At 42.0% G+C, this 16,796-nt stretch overlaps 1 protein-coding gene across 1 annotated transcript in view; it reads left to right on the top strand.

The window, feature by feature from the left end:
- LPAR1 (lysophosphatidic acid receptor 1) overlaps window positions 1-6,578 on the top strand; it is a 70,874-nt gene extending 64,296 nt beyond the window's left edge. Inside the window, exon 4 of the mRNA XM_008923264.2 lies at window positions 4,774-6,578. Coding sequence (XP_008921512.1) covers window positions 4,774-5,075 — 302 coding nt within the window. The 3' untranslated portion in view covers window positions 5,076-6,578. The remainder of the gene's footprint in view (window positions 1-4,773) is intronic.
- The last annotated feature ends 10,218 nt before the right edge of the window (window positions 6,579-16,796 follow it).

The raw sequence follows: 16,796 nt of genomic DNA, 5'->3' as shown, positions 1-16,796 counted from the left end.
GTGGACAAGAGCAGATGGGCAAAAGAAGCAGATTATAATGATCCTGCATTTCAGCTAGAATGGATCTTTTCTGTCTTTGATATGATAGTGCCTTATTCTATTTCTGTAATCTTAACAAAACTGAAAACACAAGAGAGATTTTTTTTTTCTCTCCTCTCCCTCCCTAAAAGAGGCCTTTTCAATATTTTTCACTTCCATGCAGACTGAGGAATTTGCAAGAGGAGTGTGAGCCCATGCCAGGGTTAACACACAAGATAGATAGAACAGGGCACATGAAAGGGACACGATATGGTTGAGCAGGAGAAAAAGGGTGGTTCAGAATAGGTGTGTATTGACAAAAAGCTGCATCCTTCCAGATCCTCCAAGGGACAGCAGTGTGTGACTTGGCAGAAGCAGAAGTGCTTCTTTTATTTTGCTGTTTTGAGTTAGAGGAAAATAAATGTTTGCGGAATAAACACAGGCTTAGGTTGTCCGAGGCAAAAGACAAAAAAAAAAAAAAAAAGGAAAGAAAAAATGTTCTGCTTAGGAAACACTTCGCCTGCTAACCCAAGAGGTTTCGTGAGTAGCCATCCAGTCTGGTATCCTAGTAATGAGTGACTGTTTCATCAGTGTTTATTCTTGTGTAGCTGATTTCTTTTCTGCTGCTGTTTTTTGGAGTTGCTTTCTCATTTGTTCTTCTACTTACTCGTTTTTGTGTGATTTGTCATGGTTGGTTTCATATGCCTACTGCCTACAACAGTTTTTACTCTCTTGCAATCAAATCTTGCTGTCAGGCCATGTCACTCTTACCCAGGGGTTTCTAACCATCCAGCTACCATGGAAAGACAATCTGCACTGATGCACCAGATGTGGGTTCAAGACAGATGTGTTGTAGTCATATCATGGCACTGAAAAGCCCCCAGTGTTCTTCTACCAGAGCTCTGCTAGACAGATAATGCACTCAGTCCTGAGTGAGAAATATAACGCAGCAGCAGAAAATTATATTAGTGTGATAACTGCTTTGTTGTAACTCATATTTCCTGCTGTAAAACATGGTTCTCAGCCCAAAGGGACCCTTTTCATCTTGTGTCCTTAAATCTTTTAAGTGCTATTTCTCTGGTTCCCTCAAGCTTTCCTGACTAATGGCTAGCCATTCACTCTCAGACTGATGGGCATTTCTTCCTCACCCAGCCCTCTGGGGCCAGACCCTCAGGACAGACCTTGGCCATGCGCCGTAGGATGCAGCTGCAAGTGAGCAGCTTCTTCAGCTTCATGCAGTGCCAATGCCTCCTAAGGACTGCTGGAGTTGGAGATGACATCCCATCTTCAGGCAACAGTGTTTTTCAGCCACCCAAGGACATACAATCTGCATTTTTATTCATGCATGTGAGCTCTCCTAGTGCCATGGTACGACAGTGGCATATCCACAAAGATTCAGTTCACTGACTGCAACAGATCTACTTTGTATGTAATTGTAACTTGGGTTCAACCGAGTTTGTAAAAAGTTAAGATGCACATGAAAATTACTAACACTGTTCTTTGGGCTGCTCTCACTTCTGTTCCTGAGCAGAAAAATACATCAAGATTTTGGTGTATGCTTAAGGCTTTCCAGAGTATGGTGGCAGGAAGCTTTTGGATATCACTGTTTTACTAGATGTGATATTTTTAGATCTTCATTCTTGGTGAAATCAATGCACAACACATTTTTGGGAGGAGAAAAATTTAACCTCAGTTTTAGCTTGCTTTGACAAATATTTCAAGTAACAAGTAAAAACAAAAAAAATTTCAAGCTTTGTTTTCCTTCCATGGTTAACAGATGAACTTTCCTAAATCTGAAGTAATAGGAGCCTAGCAATATTGTGTTCCTTGCATTGTACCTGACTCAAACATGCCCTTATCACGACTGACACCTTCCAGTATTTTCTAGGGTATTAACAGTTAAATAACAAGTGAGCAAACCTGAGGCATTTTTTGTGTCACCATTTGCAAGCACTTAATAACTTAATGAGCCATTAGCATGATGGGAAGTTTTGCTAGGAAAATCCCAGGGGCTAAAGTAATAAAAAACTCACTAGACTGAATGGGGCTGGCTTCAATGGCTTTTACTTCCCTGTAACAAGTGAGCAGTCTGTGCAGAAGCTTGAAGGAAGGCTTGCTTGCACAAAGCTGTGCTCCTGGGTATTGTGTGCTCCCCTACCATCCACTGCTGTCTCATGGAGGAAAGTGGGTTGGAAAGTCAGCCTGGTCTGAGGCTGGGGGCCAGGGCAGTGGAAAAGCCCACATTATCCAAGCAGGTCTGGAGCTGGACAGCATGGCCTTCTTGACCCAGCTCCAGACCAGGCATGAGCAGCAGGATGACAACTTGCACAACAGTGACTTCCTTCCAGAGCTGGCTGGGAAGGCAACCCTTTGTTTTTATCATTTTTCAGTGTAGCATGAGCTGCACATTTAGTTGCTTGCTCAACTACAGTCCACTTTTTCTTGAGTGCAGCCGATCAAGCCTCAGCACATAGGTTATCAGACCTAAGGACTCCAGAGAGGCTCAGAAACTCCACTTGAGACCAGTGTTCAGTGCAGTGGGTTGCATGTGGACTTTTCTCTATAACTTTGGTGCTTTCTCAGGAGCAAATTCCTACCTGCCTCAACCATGCAGCTTCTTGTTGCTGTTTTTAATACATCAGAAGTTATGTCAACAGAATGTTCTGTTGTTTCTCAACAACAGATTTAAAAAAAAAAAGAAGTTGGAAAATTGGAAGCTTTCAATTGCAACTTTGAACAACGCTAGGAGAGCTTTCCTGTCAGCTCCATTGTTCCCACATTGGACTTTTCTGCTGCAGGCCTGGTGAGGATGCTGTCATTGTCTTTTTTCCTTGAATGTAGATCGCATGACTTGCAGTGTTCCCGTCTCTGATGTTGTTTTCCCAAGGCAGCCTATAATGAAGAAAATAGATGCTCAAGCTAGAACAAAGTCCACTGCTGCCTCACTAGCTAGGAGGCCAAATACAGCATGTACAGTTTCAGCAGTGAGTAGTTGAATTTGAATGATTGGCTTGGTTTCTGCAGAAACCAGCTCAGCAGAGCTTCTCCGTGCAGAGGGTGGACTCATTATCAACATAGACAATCCTGAAAATAAGGAGATGCAGTTTTCTAGTCTTATGGGAACAGGTACAAAGAAGGGACAAAAGACTGTAGTCATTTGCATGGGTTTCAGGTACTCTTTTCTAGGACTGCAGGAATCTAAAAGAGCTGGTGACAAAAGCTATGAAGTGGATTCATGTGTTTAATGACACCTCGGCATGGGAGAATTTCATCCTCCCCATGCTGTAAAGTTGCTGCCAGACCCTAACAAAGTCACTTGATCAAAGGATTCAGTGCTTTGCACTGGAAGCTGGTAGTTCACCTCCCAGCTTCTTTTCTTTGGCATGCTTTGTTGGTCAGCAAAGTGATAGGCATAGAGTGGCACTATGGCACCAATAGCTGCAAGAAAGCTCAGTTTAGGGATGCTTTTTGGTATGGAAAAGCCAGTGTCTGTCACCTGGCACACTCTTCATGTTTGCAAAGCCCTTCAGAAAGCATTCTTCTATTTGATCTATGTACCTTTGTTATCCAAACATAAAGGTGTCTGCATAGCTTACAGTCATCACTGCCTTAACTGGAAATAGCTGGCACCTTCTTGACAGGCATGGCGAAAAGTCTGTATGCTGTGGGAACTGACTTGAGTTAGCTGCTAGACCTGCAGAGAACATCACTGAATGAAAAACAGGAGCAGTATGTTAACAAATAAATACCAAAATGACTGGAGAACCAGTTTGAAAACAGTGCCCAGTGGGTAGTGCTGGGAAGCCCTTATTGCTGCTGCCTGCACTGATCCTGCTCACTGGTGGTAAGACTGATTTCCACTTTCCATCTCAGCCAGGAAAATCTCAGGAGGCCCATCTTTGTTCTGGCATGATTGGTGTGTAAGGACTTCCCCAGCAGTGCTTATACATAAAACTCCTCTAACCTTGGAAGGAGTGAGCATCTTCCTTTAATTCAGTGTTCCCAATAAAGTAACCAGGCATTAGATTTTATTTCTGCATTGAACTCTGAATTTTATTCTGGGCTTTGTTCTCCTCAGCTTTGCAAAACAGAGAAAGGAGGAGGGGTAAGGCTCTTTGGCTTTGACACTATTGAAGCCTGAGGAGCCTCTGAATTTGGATTGAATAGAGCCCTAAGAAAAGATCTGTTGAAGGACTACATTTCAGTGCAAGAAGGATGTGTGTTTAGGACTTTCCATTACATAATGAGGCTGAAATGGATTAACAAGACCCAGGCTTTCTTTTTCTTGAGAATTGCTGCCTGCGCTCTTTTTCTATTAATGATGCTTCAGTCACAGCACTTACAGAAAGGTTTTCTTTGTTGTTATTAGTTTGAGAAGTAAATTGCAGCATTGTTTCTCCTGATCAAGAGATTGATTCGTCAGAGGTCTCTAGCTGAAGGGAAAAAATGTTCCTCATTATCAAATTTAAATGCAAATGTATTCACCAGGAAGAGTTTCAGATGGTGAGGAGGGCGGGGATGGGGCATGGGGGTTTGCCTTGCTCTTTTGATGTGTTCCCATAACCATTTACAGATCTTTGAAAGGCATCCTGCTCATCAGGTCAGTGAAGAAAGAGTGTGGGAACGATGCTCTTGAAAGAGAAAATTAACCATTGCCACTTCCAGCTGGGTGCTTCTTGTGGTATTTTGATGAGTAATGGTGCATTAGTATATTTGTGGAGTTTGTTGTGTTTTGTCCACTCTTTCTCTTCCTAGGTGCTTTCATAATCTGCTGGACCCCAGGATTAGTCTTGCTGCTCCTTGATGTTTGCTGTCCCCGGTGCAACGTCCTGGCCTATGAAAAATTCTTCCTGCTCCTGGCAGAGTTCAACTCTGCCATGAACCCCATCATCTACTCCTACCGGGACAAGGAAATGAGCGCAACCTTCAAGCAGATCCTCTGCTGCCAGCGCAGCGAGAGCGCCAATGGCCCCACCGAAGGCTCAGATCGGTCGGCGTCCTCGCTCAACCACACTATCTTGGCTGGTGTCCACAGCAACGACCACTCTGTGGTGTAAAACCACAGCCAGCCACGTGACCGACAAAGAGCAGCAGGCTACACCACAGAGCGGGGTGGGTGCATGGGCCTGGGGAAGGTAACCCACTCACAACGTTTTCTTAAACACTAATGGACTACAAGTGCCTCTTTTCCAGGGAGCCTGGCACACCAGTGCAGACCACCCCGTCCACAGGACTGGCCAGGATGCAAGGCCTTTGATTTCTGCTTTAAAAAAGTAGAAGGTAGATGCCTTGAGGCGGAGGTCGTCGATAGCCCGTGGAAAGCTTCGCTGAGACTTTGTTGGACTTCACTGCATCTTGGTGCCAGTCTGAGTCAACTCTGATTAATAAAGCTTATAACTGCTTCACTGCATTTACACGTAGCCACTTAGTATTTTTAAAAAGGGAGTAAAGGGGATAAAAGTATGCCTATCATTTAATAGACATGTAATATGTATCACCATCAGCATGCTTGTGATGAACGTTTTCTGTGCAGGGAGTAAAACTGTGCTCTAGTCTTTGTATTCTTAGCCACATTGCCATAACTACAGTAAAAACAAAAGTATTTTTTTCTAACACAGGCAACAGGAAGATGATGGAAACTGACTCTTCTTACCTTCATTACTGGCGTTAGAGAATGCATGTTCTGTGTGTATGCAGATTGTTTTAATTATGAAAAAAAAAAAAGCTCTTTGTAAAGTCTGCAGGAAAGTAGAAAAGCATAGACTGTATTCCAATGTTTGTTTAGATTACGAAATAAACAGTACTTTAGTCACAATGTATATAAGGTTCTTCTTTGAAGTGTAGTATGAAATGTGTAACATGTGAGGGGTACCAAGTTTTTTATGGACAAGTTCTTAAGATAGACCACATCCCTAGGGCTCTTAAAGGGCTACAATCAAGTTGGTAAATTAAAAAAAAATGTATTTATGTCATTGAAATGTTTTTCTCATGGCAAAAAACTTAAACATTTTTAATGTGAAAAAAGTGTAAGTTTTTATGGAACTTTTCTTGTAATTGAAAACAAAACACCTTTTGCATTTTTGCACTGAGAAATATTTGTAGGGTATCTTTTAAATTACTATACCCTTCACTTCAAAAGCAGTGAGCTATTAAGAACCAAGGTACAATTTTATTTTGTGAAGTCAAGACTTTACTACATATTCATCTATTGCAAATGACTGGACCATGCTACAGATAATAGGCACACATGCACATAGTTATAAACAGCTAAGCTAACAGGTGGACTTTTTCATACCAGACTGTTTGGAAGAGAAATGCCACTCATGTGAATATCGGTTGCCCAGAATCACTGACATTAAAAAAGACTCCTTAACAGGGCTAAGTGTAAGCAAAGGTGGGATCTTGCTGATAAAAAACTTGGGACCTTTCTCTGTGAAACTGTATGATCTTCTAACAATGTAAAATATATCAAGAGTAAATTCCTGGGGCCATTTTTCTCATCGTCATTTGCCTCTATACCAAAAAAAACCCAACACCCAAACAAAAAAATAAACACTCCCCAAAAAAACCCCACAAAATAAAATCAGAGATGTATATCCTTCAGTGTACCCTACTGAAATGTAACTTAGGGAACAATGTTCTCCCATTTGGGCAGGGAAGAAATGGAGGGGAGAGAGTCATCCCAGCAAAATCCAGTGTTTTTAGCATCTCTTGCTTTGAGGACAAGTAAAATTGCTTGGAACAGGCAGTTTCTTGCTGAGGGAGGGAAGAGAAACAAGCGAGCAAAACTTGCCTCCACTGAATAAAGTGAGAGTTTTGACATTGCTTTCAGTAAAACTGAAATTCACCTGAACTGTCAAGCTAATTTTGTGTGGACACTGTGCAAGGTGGAGTAGGCAGAGAGGATAAACATAACATTATCTGCCAGTTGACCAAGGTTTTGAATATAAACACCTGCTTTTGGCAAAACAGCTCTTATTTTTCTGACTGTATTTGAGAGCAAGTGAATGAACAGGTTGATTTGGTTTTATTCACATAACCATACTGAGAAAGTGAAGAACAGTCTGTATGAATTTCTTCTTTAAAAAGCATCTGCTTGCTAATCCATTCATCATTTTTTCTTAGTGCCTGCTTGATGGTTGAACTAGTGCAGGTAAGCAGAAGAAAGAAGAGGGTAAGACTGCCTCCAAAGACAGGGGACATCTGACTGAAAAACAATTTCTTTTTCTCAAGAGTGCTTGAACTTCCTTGCTTCCCTGGATCCAGTGAGAGCAATTTTTCCTGTCTCTAACATCCCCACAAAAAAATAGATCATAGACACTTTATTTTAGGGTGGAGGTTTTTTTTGGTGGGCGTTGTTGCTCTTTCCAAGTGTCCTTTATACTGATGGGGAGAATGGTGTTACAAAATAGCAGCAAATCATTCACCCTAGTTGACCTCCTCAAAGTGTAGTGGGTTTTGAGAAGCCATGGGTGAAAAATTTCAAACCAGGGGTGCAATCGTTCAAGACGTGTGGGTGGGTGCAGAGGCCCCTTGTGAGGATGAATGCCCAAGGAGGCTTTTCGGTTGTCATTGTCATGGCAACAGCAGTTGCTGTCCAGGTACATTGATCAGCCCCTCTCCAAGGAGGCACTAGGCAATTCAAGAAGCTGGACCCTTTGAACCCTTAGCAGCAGCTAAATTTCACTTGTCAGGTATATTAATCCAGGAGCACTTCTGGCAGCAGGTGGTTTCCTTCTAAACAGTGAAGTGCAATGCTTTAGATCAAAGGCTACAGGAGGCAAACATTGTACAACTGCACTAGAGGAACTCACTGAGCATTTGGCTGCTGTTTAAAAATTTGGTTAGTGCTTTGTGTTGTTGACATGTTGTCTATATATCCTTGGGAAATCTGATCTATGAATTGAGTGGTTCTTTGCAAGCTTAGTGAACTTAAAGCTGCAGTGAGCAAAGAGAATAAAAACCAGAGCTGCAATAGAAGGATTCATTTGCTGTCTTCTTTAGAATGGTTCCCATGCCATTTGTTTTCGTCCCAGAATTTTTCTAAGTTTTACATCTCTGTTCAGACTTTCCAGCTTCATTGTGCAGTTATAGAACTCACTTCTGCTATGTGAAAACGTGGTACAAAGTACTTAGGGGAAACTCTTATTTTTACTTATCTAAAATTCTTCAAAAGGTTTTAGAAGACTTCTTAAAATACCAACAATCCTCCCACAGTCATTAAAATTCTTCTGTTGCTGGCTGCCTCTTGACTAAGTAAATCCTCTTGAAGTTCAAATGTAATGGTGTTTGTGTCAGCAACTGTAGTGGTGGGGAGTTGTGTTTTAAAAAGAATATGGTTGATGCAATCATTTGCAGGTCAAGGAAAATGTGTTTTCCTACTTCATGTTTTTTTAGAGGCAGCACAAGTCTGAAAACTAATTGAAAAATGGCCTTTGAATGGAGAATTACTAAGTAGAATTTTAATTCCCTGTTGCTATAGAGAGAGAGTCTGGGTGACTCATTGGTCAAAAAAAGCACAGCTTTTATATAAAAATTTGGAAGCATATTCTATGTATGTTCAACACATTGATTTTCTTGTCAACACCTTTCTTGTTCTGTGTGTTCTGAGATATCCTGGTAGGTTCAGGCTGGCTCCTAAATGAGATACTGAAAGCTCAGCAGATAGGGGAAAGGGCAGACCAAATAAAGGCTTTTTCAGTGGTTCCTAAATCTAAGCACACCTGTCTGTCCATAGTGCACCAGTAGCAGGGGTTTTTTGAATAGTTGCCACAAGATCCAATATTGTTTCCTTAACTCTGTCCTTCCTAAATAGTCACAGCTGTGGCAGTTTAAACAAGCTGGCAACAAAGGCTCATAGTAGGTTACTTGGTGAAAAGGAACTATGCTATTTTCATGGTGCAAATTAAGTCTGGGTAACTTGGATGTCAAACAGGAAAGGACATGTTTTTATGTCCAACGTGTTGGTTATGCTTCCCCTCCTGAGTAACTTTTCCATATCAGCATCAATTTCACCCAGTATGGGATTTCACTGAAATTAAACTTTCCAGGCCGCTTTATGTAGTATGGTTTTTGGTTTGTTCCTCTGTGATGGTCAGGGGTTTGGCCATGGCCAGTCTGGATCCTAGGAGCAATTTTTTGGGGGGAACTCAAGTGGGCTCTGCTTTTAAAGCAGGTTTTGTAGCTTTTCCTGAACATCTGTGTTTCCCTAGAAGTATGCTACCAGATACCATACTTAACTTAATGTTCAGACAAATTGCTTGGGTTTTGCCATTTGATTGGAAAGACCACTTCCAAAAGACATTTAGCTTAAAGAGTATTTACTCCCACACTTGTCCAGTGCCTCAAGAAATAAGTGCCCATGTCTTTCCTCCCATTTTCCTGTCTTAGAGGATTTTCCAAGAAGCTGTTTACCCAGCTTCTGTTTCTTAAGTTTATCAAGGAGAAAAAAGGGGGCTGATACTAAAAAACAAACCAAACCAAAATAAAACAGAAGTGTCAACAAACAAAAACCCTACAAAACAAAAACTTTAAAAACTACAACAAAAAACCACAGAATACATCAATATTAAACTATGCTGCTGTCTCCTGTGGTACATAGAAATCCAACCCACTGATAGCTGCCAACATTTTAACAAAAGCCTCCATAAAATGTTCCCATTTGCCTGTGATAAACTTCTGATAACTTCTGATAAACCAGAAGTGTATGTGGGAGACTCAGGAATCTGTTCACTTGTTTTCCTGCTTAAATAAAGATGTGTTTGTAACTCAAAAGCATAGGGAGAGCCAATAACGTTTGGCAAAAAAAATTATTAAGTGCACTTACTGTAAATGTTTAGAGGTTATATCTAGTACAATAAGGTATCTGGCATGTGTAATATGGAGTGTGAAAGAAATACCCTTTGTCGGGAGAGCTGGTATGTGGAGGGGAGTTATTAAAAAAACATGACTGAGATACAGACTGGTCTCTTTCAGGGACAGCAGAGGGCTGAAACACAGGGACAAGGAAGGGACAGGTTATTTCCAGTAAATCACTTAATCATCCATTCTGTTCCTGATTCTTACCTCCCCACCTTCCTTTCAAGACCATATTTACACCAATTAACCTCAGATCTCCTCTTGTTGCTATATAGAAAATTTTTCCTGCACAGAGAAAACAAATCTGCTGCTTCTTTTCCCTCCTCCTCTTCTTTCTTTTCTCCTTTAGCTTTCTTCCTTTTCCTTTCACCTTTTACCTTACTTTCCTTTTCTGTTATGCATAGACATGTTTGTCCTACAATGTGTCCCCAGTTTTAACCAGAGGAGGTCATTAATTGTCTAAACCAAAGCTGATTGGCTTATATATAGAAGTGAATGTGTCCACACACAGATCTGCAAAGCCATAGGAAGGAAGGAGGCAGAAATGAAATAAAAAGCATTATTTCAGTGCTGCTAAAGTATAGCTCATTTAAGACTATTTACATGCTAACTCCTATTTCACATTTTGAAGACAAGAGGAGTTACATAAAGGGTTCATTAACCCCCTGCCTTTTGTTAGAGAAGCCAATCACTTACGGACTGATAGAAGCCAAATGTCTGCTTCAGCAAAATGAAAGAAAATAAAATTGGTGTTCCTAATGACTTGGGGCGTTATTAAGTACAAAAATGAAAAAAAGAGGAGAGTTCAATTTTTTTCATCTCCCCTATCCTGGTGATTCATCACTAATGCCCTGGTGCTGGGCTTTCAATGGCATGTCATGTGCAATGTAAAGCAGCCCCATAGAGCTTGAGTGCTGGACATAATGATCAGAAAGCCAAAATACACAATTGCTAAATAAATCATGCCTCATGAAAATGCACTGCAGTGCCTCTGGGATTTTCTGTGTAAGCCCTGGATCACCATTTGCTGGGAAAGTCAGACTGTTTATATGGCAAATCTGTTAACATTAAATACACAACACGTGCAGCGACACAACCGCAGCCTCAGCGTGCAATAGGCAGCACACAGAGCAGGAGCTCTGAGAGCAGAGAGCCAGCACGTTTGAGATCACAATGCTCAGAGCCAGCAGTGCAGTTCCCTGCATTGCATGGGCCAACACTCCCGTTCTGCTTGGTGCCTTTTTGTGCCCCTTCAGGCCAGGTGTGTCTGGATGGACAGGCCTGCTGCACGTGAGCTGGTCCCAGCAGAAGCAGATGCAAGTCTAAAGCCTTTCTCCTCTTAGCTGCTTAGGCTTTACACAGTTGTGGATCTGCTTCTCCCTTCTCTAGTCCTTGCGTGCTCAACCTCATGCTGAAAATTCTTGTCACCCCTCAAAGAGTCTGTCCAGTTCCTCATGTTTTTTGCCTTTCTCTATGCCTCCGCCAGGAATCCTAAGCCATCTTTGTGTCAAACTGCAAGGTAAATGCCAGGTGCTTCACACCTCAGATACAGCTCCTCTGGGGGACGAGGTAGGAATGGAGTTAAATTCCGTTGACAGCTGGCCACAAGTGGTGTTCGAAGGGCACGATGTTGGAGCCAGTTCAGTTTAATGTCTGGGTGTCACTATCTTTGGAGATATTTAAAAGATGTGTAGATGTGGCATTTAGGGACACAGATTACTAGTGGACTTAGTGCTAGGTTAATGGTTATACTCGATGATCTTAAAGATCTTTTATAACCCAAATAATTTGACGATTGCAAGGGAAATAAATAAATAAATGCAATATATAGAGAAGAACAAGGAAGTGAATAATTGTGAGAGGAAGGGACCACAGAGAAGAGACTCCCCTACCTTCTGTGCAGAATTTGGTTTACAATCTTTTCAAAGGCTTTCTGGCAAGTTCAGGAAAGAATTTTGGGTTGTGTGTTTTTTTCAAGAGTAAAGAATAATGCCTCTTCCTCGGCATTACTTTTGTTTGTTTTGGTCTGATTGTTGATTTAGGTGTATTTAATTTATTAAGAGATCAAAAGGTCAGTTGAAACAAGGAAAAGCCTTCCCATTTACCGCCCACACTCAGCACAAAATAAAACTGCTTTTATATAAATGGTGTTTTACCACTCAAAGACTGAAGAGTGCTTCAAGGAATTATACAGGTTGGGGTTTTTTTACTTCTCTGTTTTTCCGAGGTTCATGATGTCTGGATATTTTACAGCTTATTCTGCCACAGATTTTGAAGTCTGCACATTCTTCTTGTCCTCAAGTGTCTCTTTGCAATCATGCTTTTTCAAAATATGTAAACACTCCTTAGTTCTAGGGAGTTACTCAAAAATGTGCCTGTTTTGAGCTAGTCCAGCTGCTGCAGCCTTCCAGACCTCTCTCCTGTTTGCTTACAATGAGGTCTGATTTTGAGCCACAACTAGATGCTAGCAAGTGACAATTATTTTGTTTAGAAATTCTCATCTCAGGGGAAATGTCAATAATGTATATCTGTCCCTACAGCTAATTCAATATGCTGCAGGCAAGCTGGCTGCCTCTATAGTGTTTCTTCAACAGACACATCAGAAAAACAGATTTTCCTGAGCTGGACTGGGTTAAGGATTTGAAAAAGTGACTGACCTTTGTTTTGTTTTTGAAACATCATTTCTACATCTTTACATGAACATGCTTAGGGGTGAGCTGTTGTTCAGTCTTTAGATCATCTATCCTTTCTCGTCTGTGACCCTGATACCCTCAGAACTGTCAGTGGCAACAGGGCTGGGATGAGAAGTGCTCAGCATGGGACAGATGCAGGGGCAGGAGGAGCAGAGGTCTGTCAAAAGGCTCAGTTATGGTCCAGCTCTGGCCAGCAAAGATTTGTACCAACCTACTGCTATCAGCAATGCCCTTTGGACTCCTGAGCCCCAAGTGCGACAGTGCCAACCACTCATTTTGGAGGTGGCCAACACACTGGGAAAGAGAAGGAAGTTCCCAGCCCATGGTTGAGGAAGTGAAGGGTGAAATTGTGCTCCTGTGGACAGCTGCAGACATCTGATTCTTGGTATTACTTTTACTTGTTACTCTTTTTTTCTTCCTACATCACTTATTTTACCTCAAACGTCCAGGTGGGGACAGCCCTCCAGGGATAAAAAGTACCTGGCACACAGGGGCCCAGCAGCAAACTGAGATTTTTTATGTTGTTGGTCAAAGCGTCTTATGCTTATGAGCAGGGATGGTGATGGTGCCAGTCTGGGAAACAGCAACGTGGCATGCCCATGCCTTGTTTCCTTCCTTGTTCAGGAGAGAAAGAGAGACATCTTTCATGTTTTGGAGGAGGAAAAGTCATTCTGAGACCACAGGTGCAGTGTGAGAGGGCTGCTTCAGGTGGGCTGACAGCTCTTCAGGAACGGAGGGCAGCCCTGTGGCAGGGGAGGGCTGGGGCATCTGGTCATGACCACATCAAGCTGGCACAGACCCATGGCAGTGGGGGAGCTTGCTGGAAATGGCAGGTGCTGCTGGTTCAGAAGCACAAGTCTTTCTTGTGGATTCATTTCTCAAAAACATAGCTAGGGAGTGGGAGATGGGGGGTAGGGAAAAAAGAAAAAGCCTGCATGTTTTCTGTACAGTGGAAAACCTGTTTTTCATTCCAAATGCTTAAAAGCACAAGCCATTCACACCTGGTCTTCCAGAGGGAATGCACAGGAAAGTAAAGCAGGAACTGGGGCCATTGACTGTTAGACCTCCTTTCTTGTCAGCTGGACATATGCATAGTCTGTGTTACAATGTCTGTTTTTGGATCTGAGAACATCAGACATGTTTAATGACTTATTCTAAGTGCACACAGAAAGCATGATTGCCACACAGGCAATGATTTTGCTTAGGCAAACTCCATGAAAACTTGCAGGATTAGAAGACTTTCACTTTAAAGGGGGTATTTTTGGTTTCTATTTTATATTTCTGTGCATAATACCGAGAAATACTGGGCAGCATTACTTTATTTTTTTCTAAGTAGAACATACCCTGAACCTAAGTAAGTGTTCCAAAATCCTGAAAAAGCACAAAAAGCAACTAGAAAGGGAGAAATTACAATTTATTTTTTTTTATCACCATCCATAGATGACAGCTTCCTTTTTTGGAACCAACCATGTTAACCTAGCTGCTACAGGATTACTGTCCTTGAAAACTGCCAGCTTCTGAACCTGACCTGCACCCTGGGAGCTCAGGGAAGGGAACATCAGGGAGGTTTTGTTCACCCTCACGATTCTCTGCCTTGCCATGGCTATGGCAGTGTAGAGGGCAGCAAGGACCAAAGGGACTACAGAAGGGAAGAGGAGCTCTCGTCTTTCTGGAATGTGATGTCAGCCCAGGTGGGCAGCTGTGCCAGGGAGCTTTACCAGGAGGAGCAGCCACAGGTGAGCCACAGGGCCTTGTTGCAAGAGGAACATGACAAAAAAATGTTTGCAAGTAGTTCTGTGAAATAGAGCCAGGCTGGACTACACTGTTTCCTGCCTCTAGCACTTTGCAAAGAGGTGAAATCTCTGTGGGGATACAGCAGAACACCACTAAATTGTGGTTGAAGGAATTATATGGCTATAATGGACCCATAAAGAGGTTTATAAGAATTGCAGACCTGGTCCAGAGAGCAAGGATATAAATTTTGTCTGGAATGAGGCTTCTTGTCAGGAGGCATCATGGTGCTCCATAATGAACTCAGGATGCGCTCCCCTGCACTGTCCTTAAATTATGCTCCGTGATTATAACTCAGCTAAAAAGGATGTGTCAATTAACATACATGGCTCTGACAGTATTGAGAGGGTCTTCCCAAGAGTGTGGAAAAAATGGCACCGTGATGGCCCCGTTGCCTCTCCAGTAGCTCCCAAACAGTGGACATGTCTGGATTGCATTGCCTGGCCAGAAGGTTGACTGGCAGCAGAATCCATTCCACAGCAGGTGCTGTGCATCAGGATGTGTGTATCCTGCACATAGAAGCAGAGTGTGGGATTTTCTTTCTCTCTAGCATTTGAATAGCATTTTGAAAGTTTCTTGCAGCACAGCTATAGCCAAGCTAGATGTTTTATTAGTGAGCAGACACCAGGCAGTGGTTTAAAAAAAAAATCTAAGTCATCTGTGCAAAATTCAAGTTCTTGCTTTTTCTACTCATGTTCCAGTGAGAACAGTGGTATAAAAGGAAGTCTTTGTAACGTGGTTGAATTTTTTTCTCTTGATGTTAGTGCTCTGTTCCTTTACTTGCAAGGCTAGCATTTCCCCAAAACACTTGCATAGCTGAAGAAGCATGAAGTTTTGTTAGAATAATTTGGCTGAAAGTCAATAAGACTTTTTTTCACAAGTGCCTTAAATCACTGACAAATGTGTCTGCTTTCATTTTGCTAAGTCTGATGTAAGAGACACAACTCAGCTTGTGTCAAGATATCTGTGCTAGTCTACCATTGCTTGTGCTAGTCCAGGTAAACCTGGTTCAGGAACTAAAAGAAACTGCACTAGTAAAAGGCACCTTTGTTGCAGTATCTTGTATTACTGTATGAAGGTGCAACCATTGAAGGAAAAACATCACATCCAGTCCAGCATGCACCAGTGAAATTTTTCTGATGTAGGCCGTGGACTCCTAAGTAGCTCAGACACTTTTGAAAATATTGTTCTTCATCCAAATAAAGTAAAAGAGCAGCCAATGTTTGGAGTAAGTGGCTTTGCTAGTAATGTTCCTTAATGCAACCTCCCACGTGCTTCACCTTCAGTGAGTAACTCCATAACTGAAAAGTCTGGAGACGGTCCAAACAAAACAGTGTGTTTTCCATTAAAAGTAGAAAAAAATTACACAGCATATAAATTTACTATGAAGCCATGTTGTTTCCTATGAACTAACAGTGACATACGTGTGATTTAAATAAAGAAAACCATGATTTCATTAGTTAACACTGTGTGTAAGTCAGGCATACAATGAAAAACAAAGCAGATACAGTCATTCATCAAAGAATTGTTCATCAATAAATCTACATGAACCTTTGCAATCACACTGCCAGTCTGGGTGGTCTTCTGCCTCCCCCTTCTTCCCTAACCATGCCCAGCCGATTCACAGTTGGATTTGCCCCCAGAGTCAGCAGTGGAGCACTGTGCTGAGAAGGGCTGTGGTTGTGGTCCTGGTGCGTGCCCCTCTCCTGGGGGCACAAGGCCATCACATCATACAGTGCAGTCACCGTACCATCCTGTGCCTTCCTTTCTGGTCCTGTTTCTAACCCAGAGACGCTGGATGCAGTCAACAAACGCAAGGAATGATGATACAAAGAAAAAGAAAAAAAAGAGGAAATACAGCCAGCTGAATAAAATATTGTGCAAAGACTCCAGAGAGAGAAATTATGTCTGGCTCTACCGCAGGTTGTATACAACTAGGCAATTAGCCTTCGGTATCTAAGGATTCCATTACAGTAAAGGGTTTGTGCCCTCTGCTTCCTTTCCACCATGATACGGGAAATACCTCTTTGTTATGTGTTTTTGCAGAACCCAGAGCAATAAATGAACATGTTCATGGGAAAGCATTTACACCAGCAAATGAGACCATTTCTGGATCAGGACTTAAGAGTCCCTCAGTTAAACAACTCGGTCACCCAGCTGAGTGGGTGTCAACTCAGGCGTGAACTGGTTAGTAATCTATTTACCTCATTCTTCTAGAAGAGTTTAAACAGGGAAGAGGGAATTACATAGGAATGCAGTTGGAGAACAAAATCTAGTAATGAAGGAAGAAAGCAAAATATATGTTCAATGATTATAAACTAAGAGGAGAATTTGAGAAAAAAAGGTAAAAGTAAAGGATTAGATGTAAAGGTGAAAAACTCTGCAGGACTGGAGATGAGGAAGTGATCAAAGGACCTGCTGAAAAGTAGGATGCTG

The sequence above is a fragment of the Manacus vitellinus genome, unplaced genomic scaffold, assembly GCF_001715985.3.
Source record: "Manacus vitellinus isolate BGI_N305 unplaced genomic scaffold, ASM171598v3 scaffold_9_pilon, whole genome shotgun sequence".
NCBI classification, from domain to species: Eukaryota; Metazoa; Chordata; class Aves; order Passeriformes; family Pipridae; genus Manacus; species Manacus vitellinus.
This window is presented reverse-complemented; position numbering and strand designations above follow the sequence as displayed.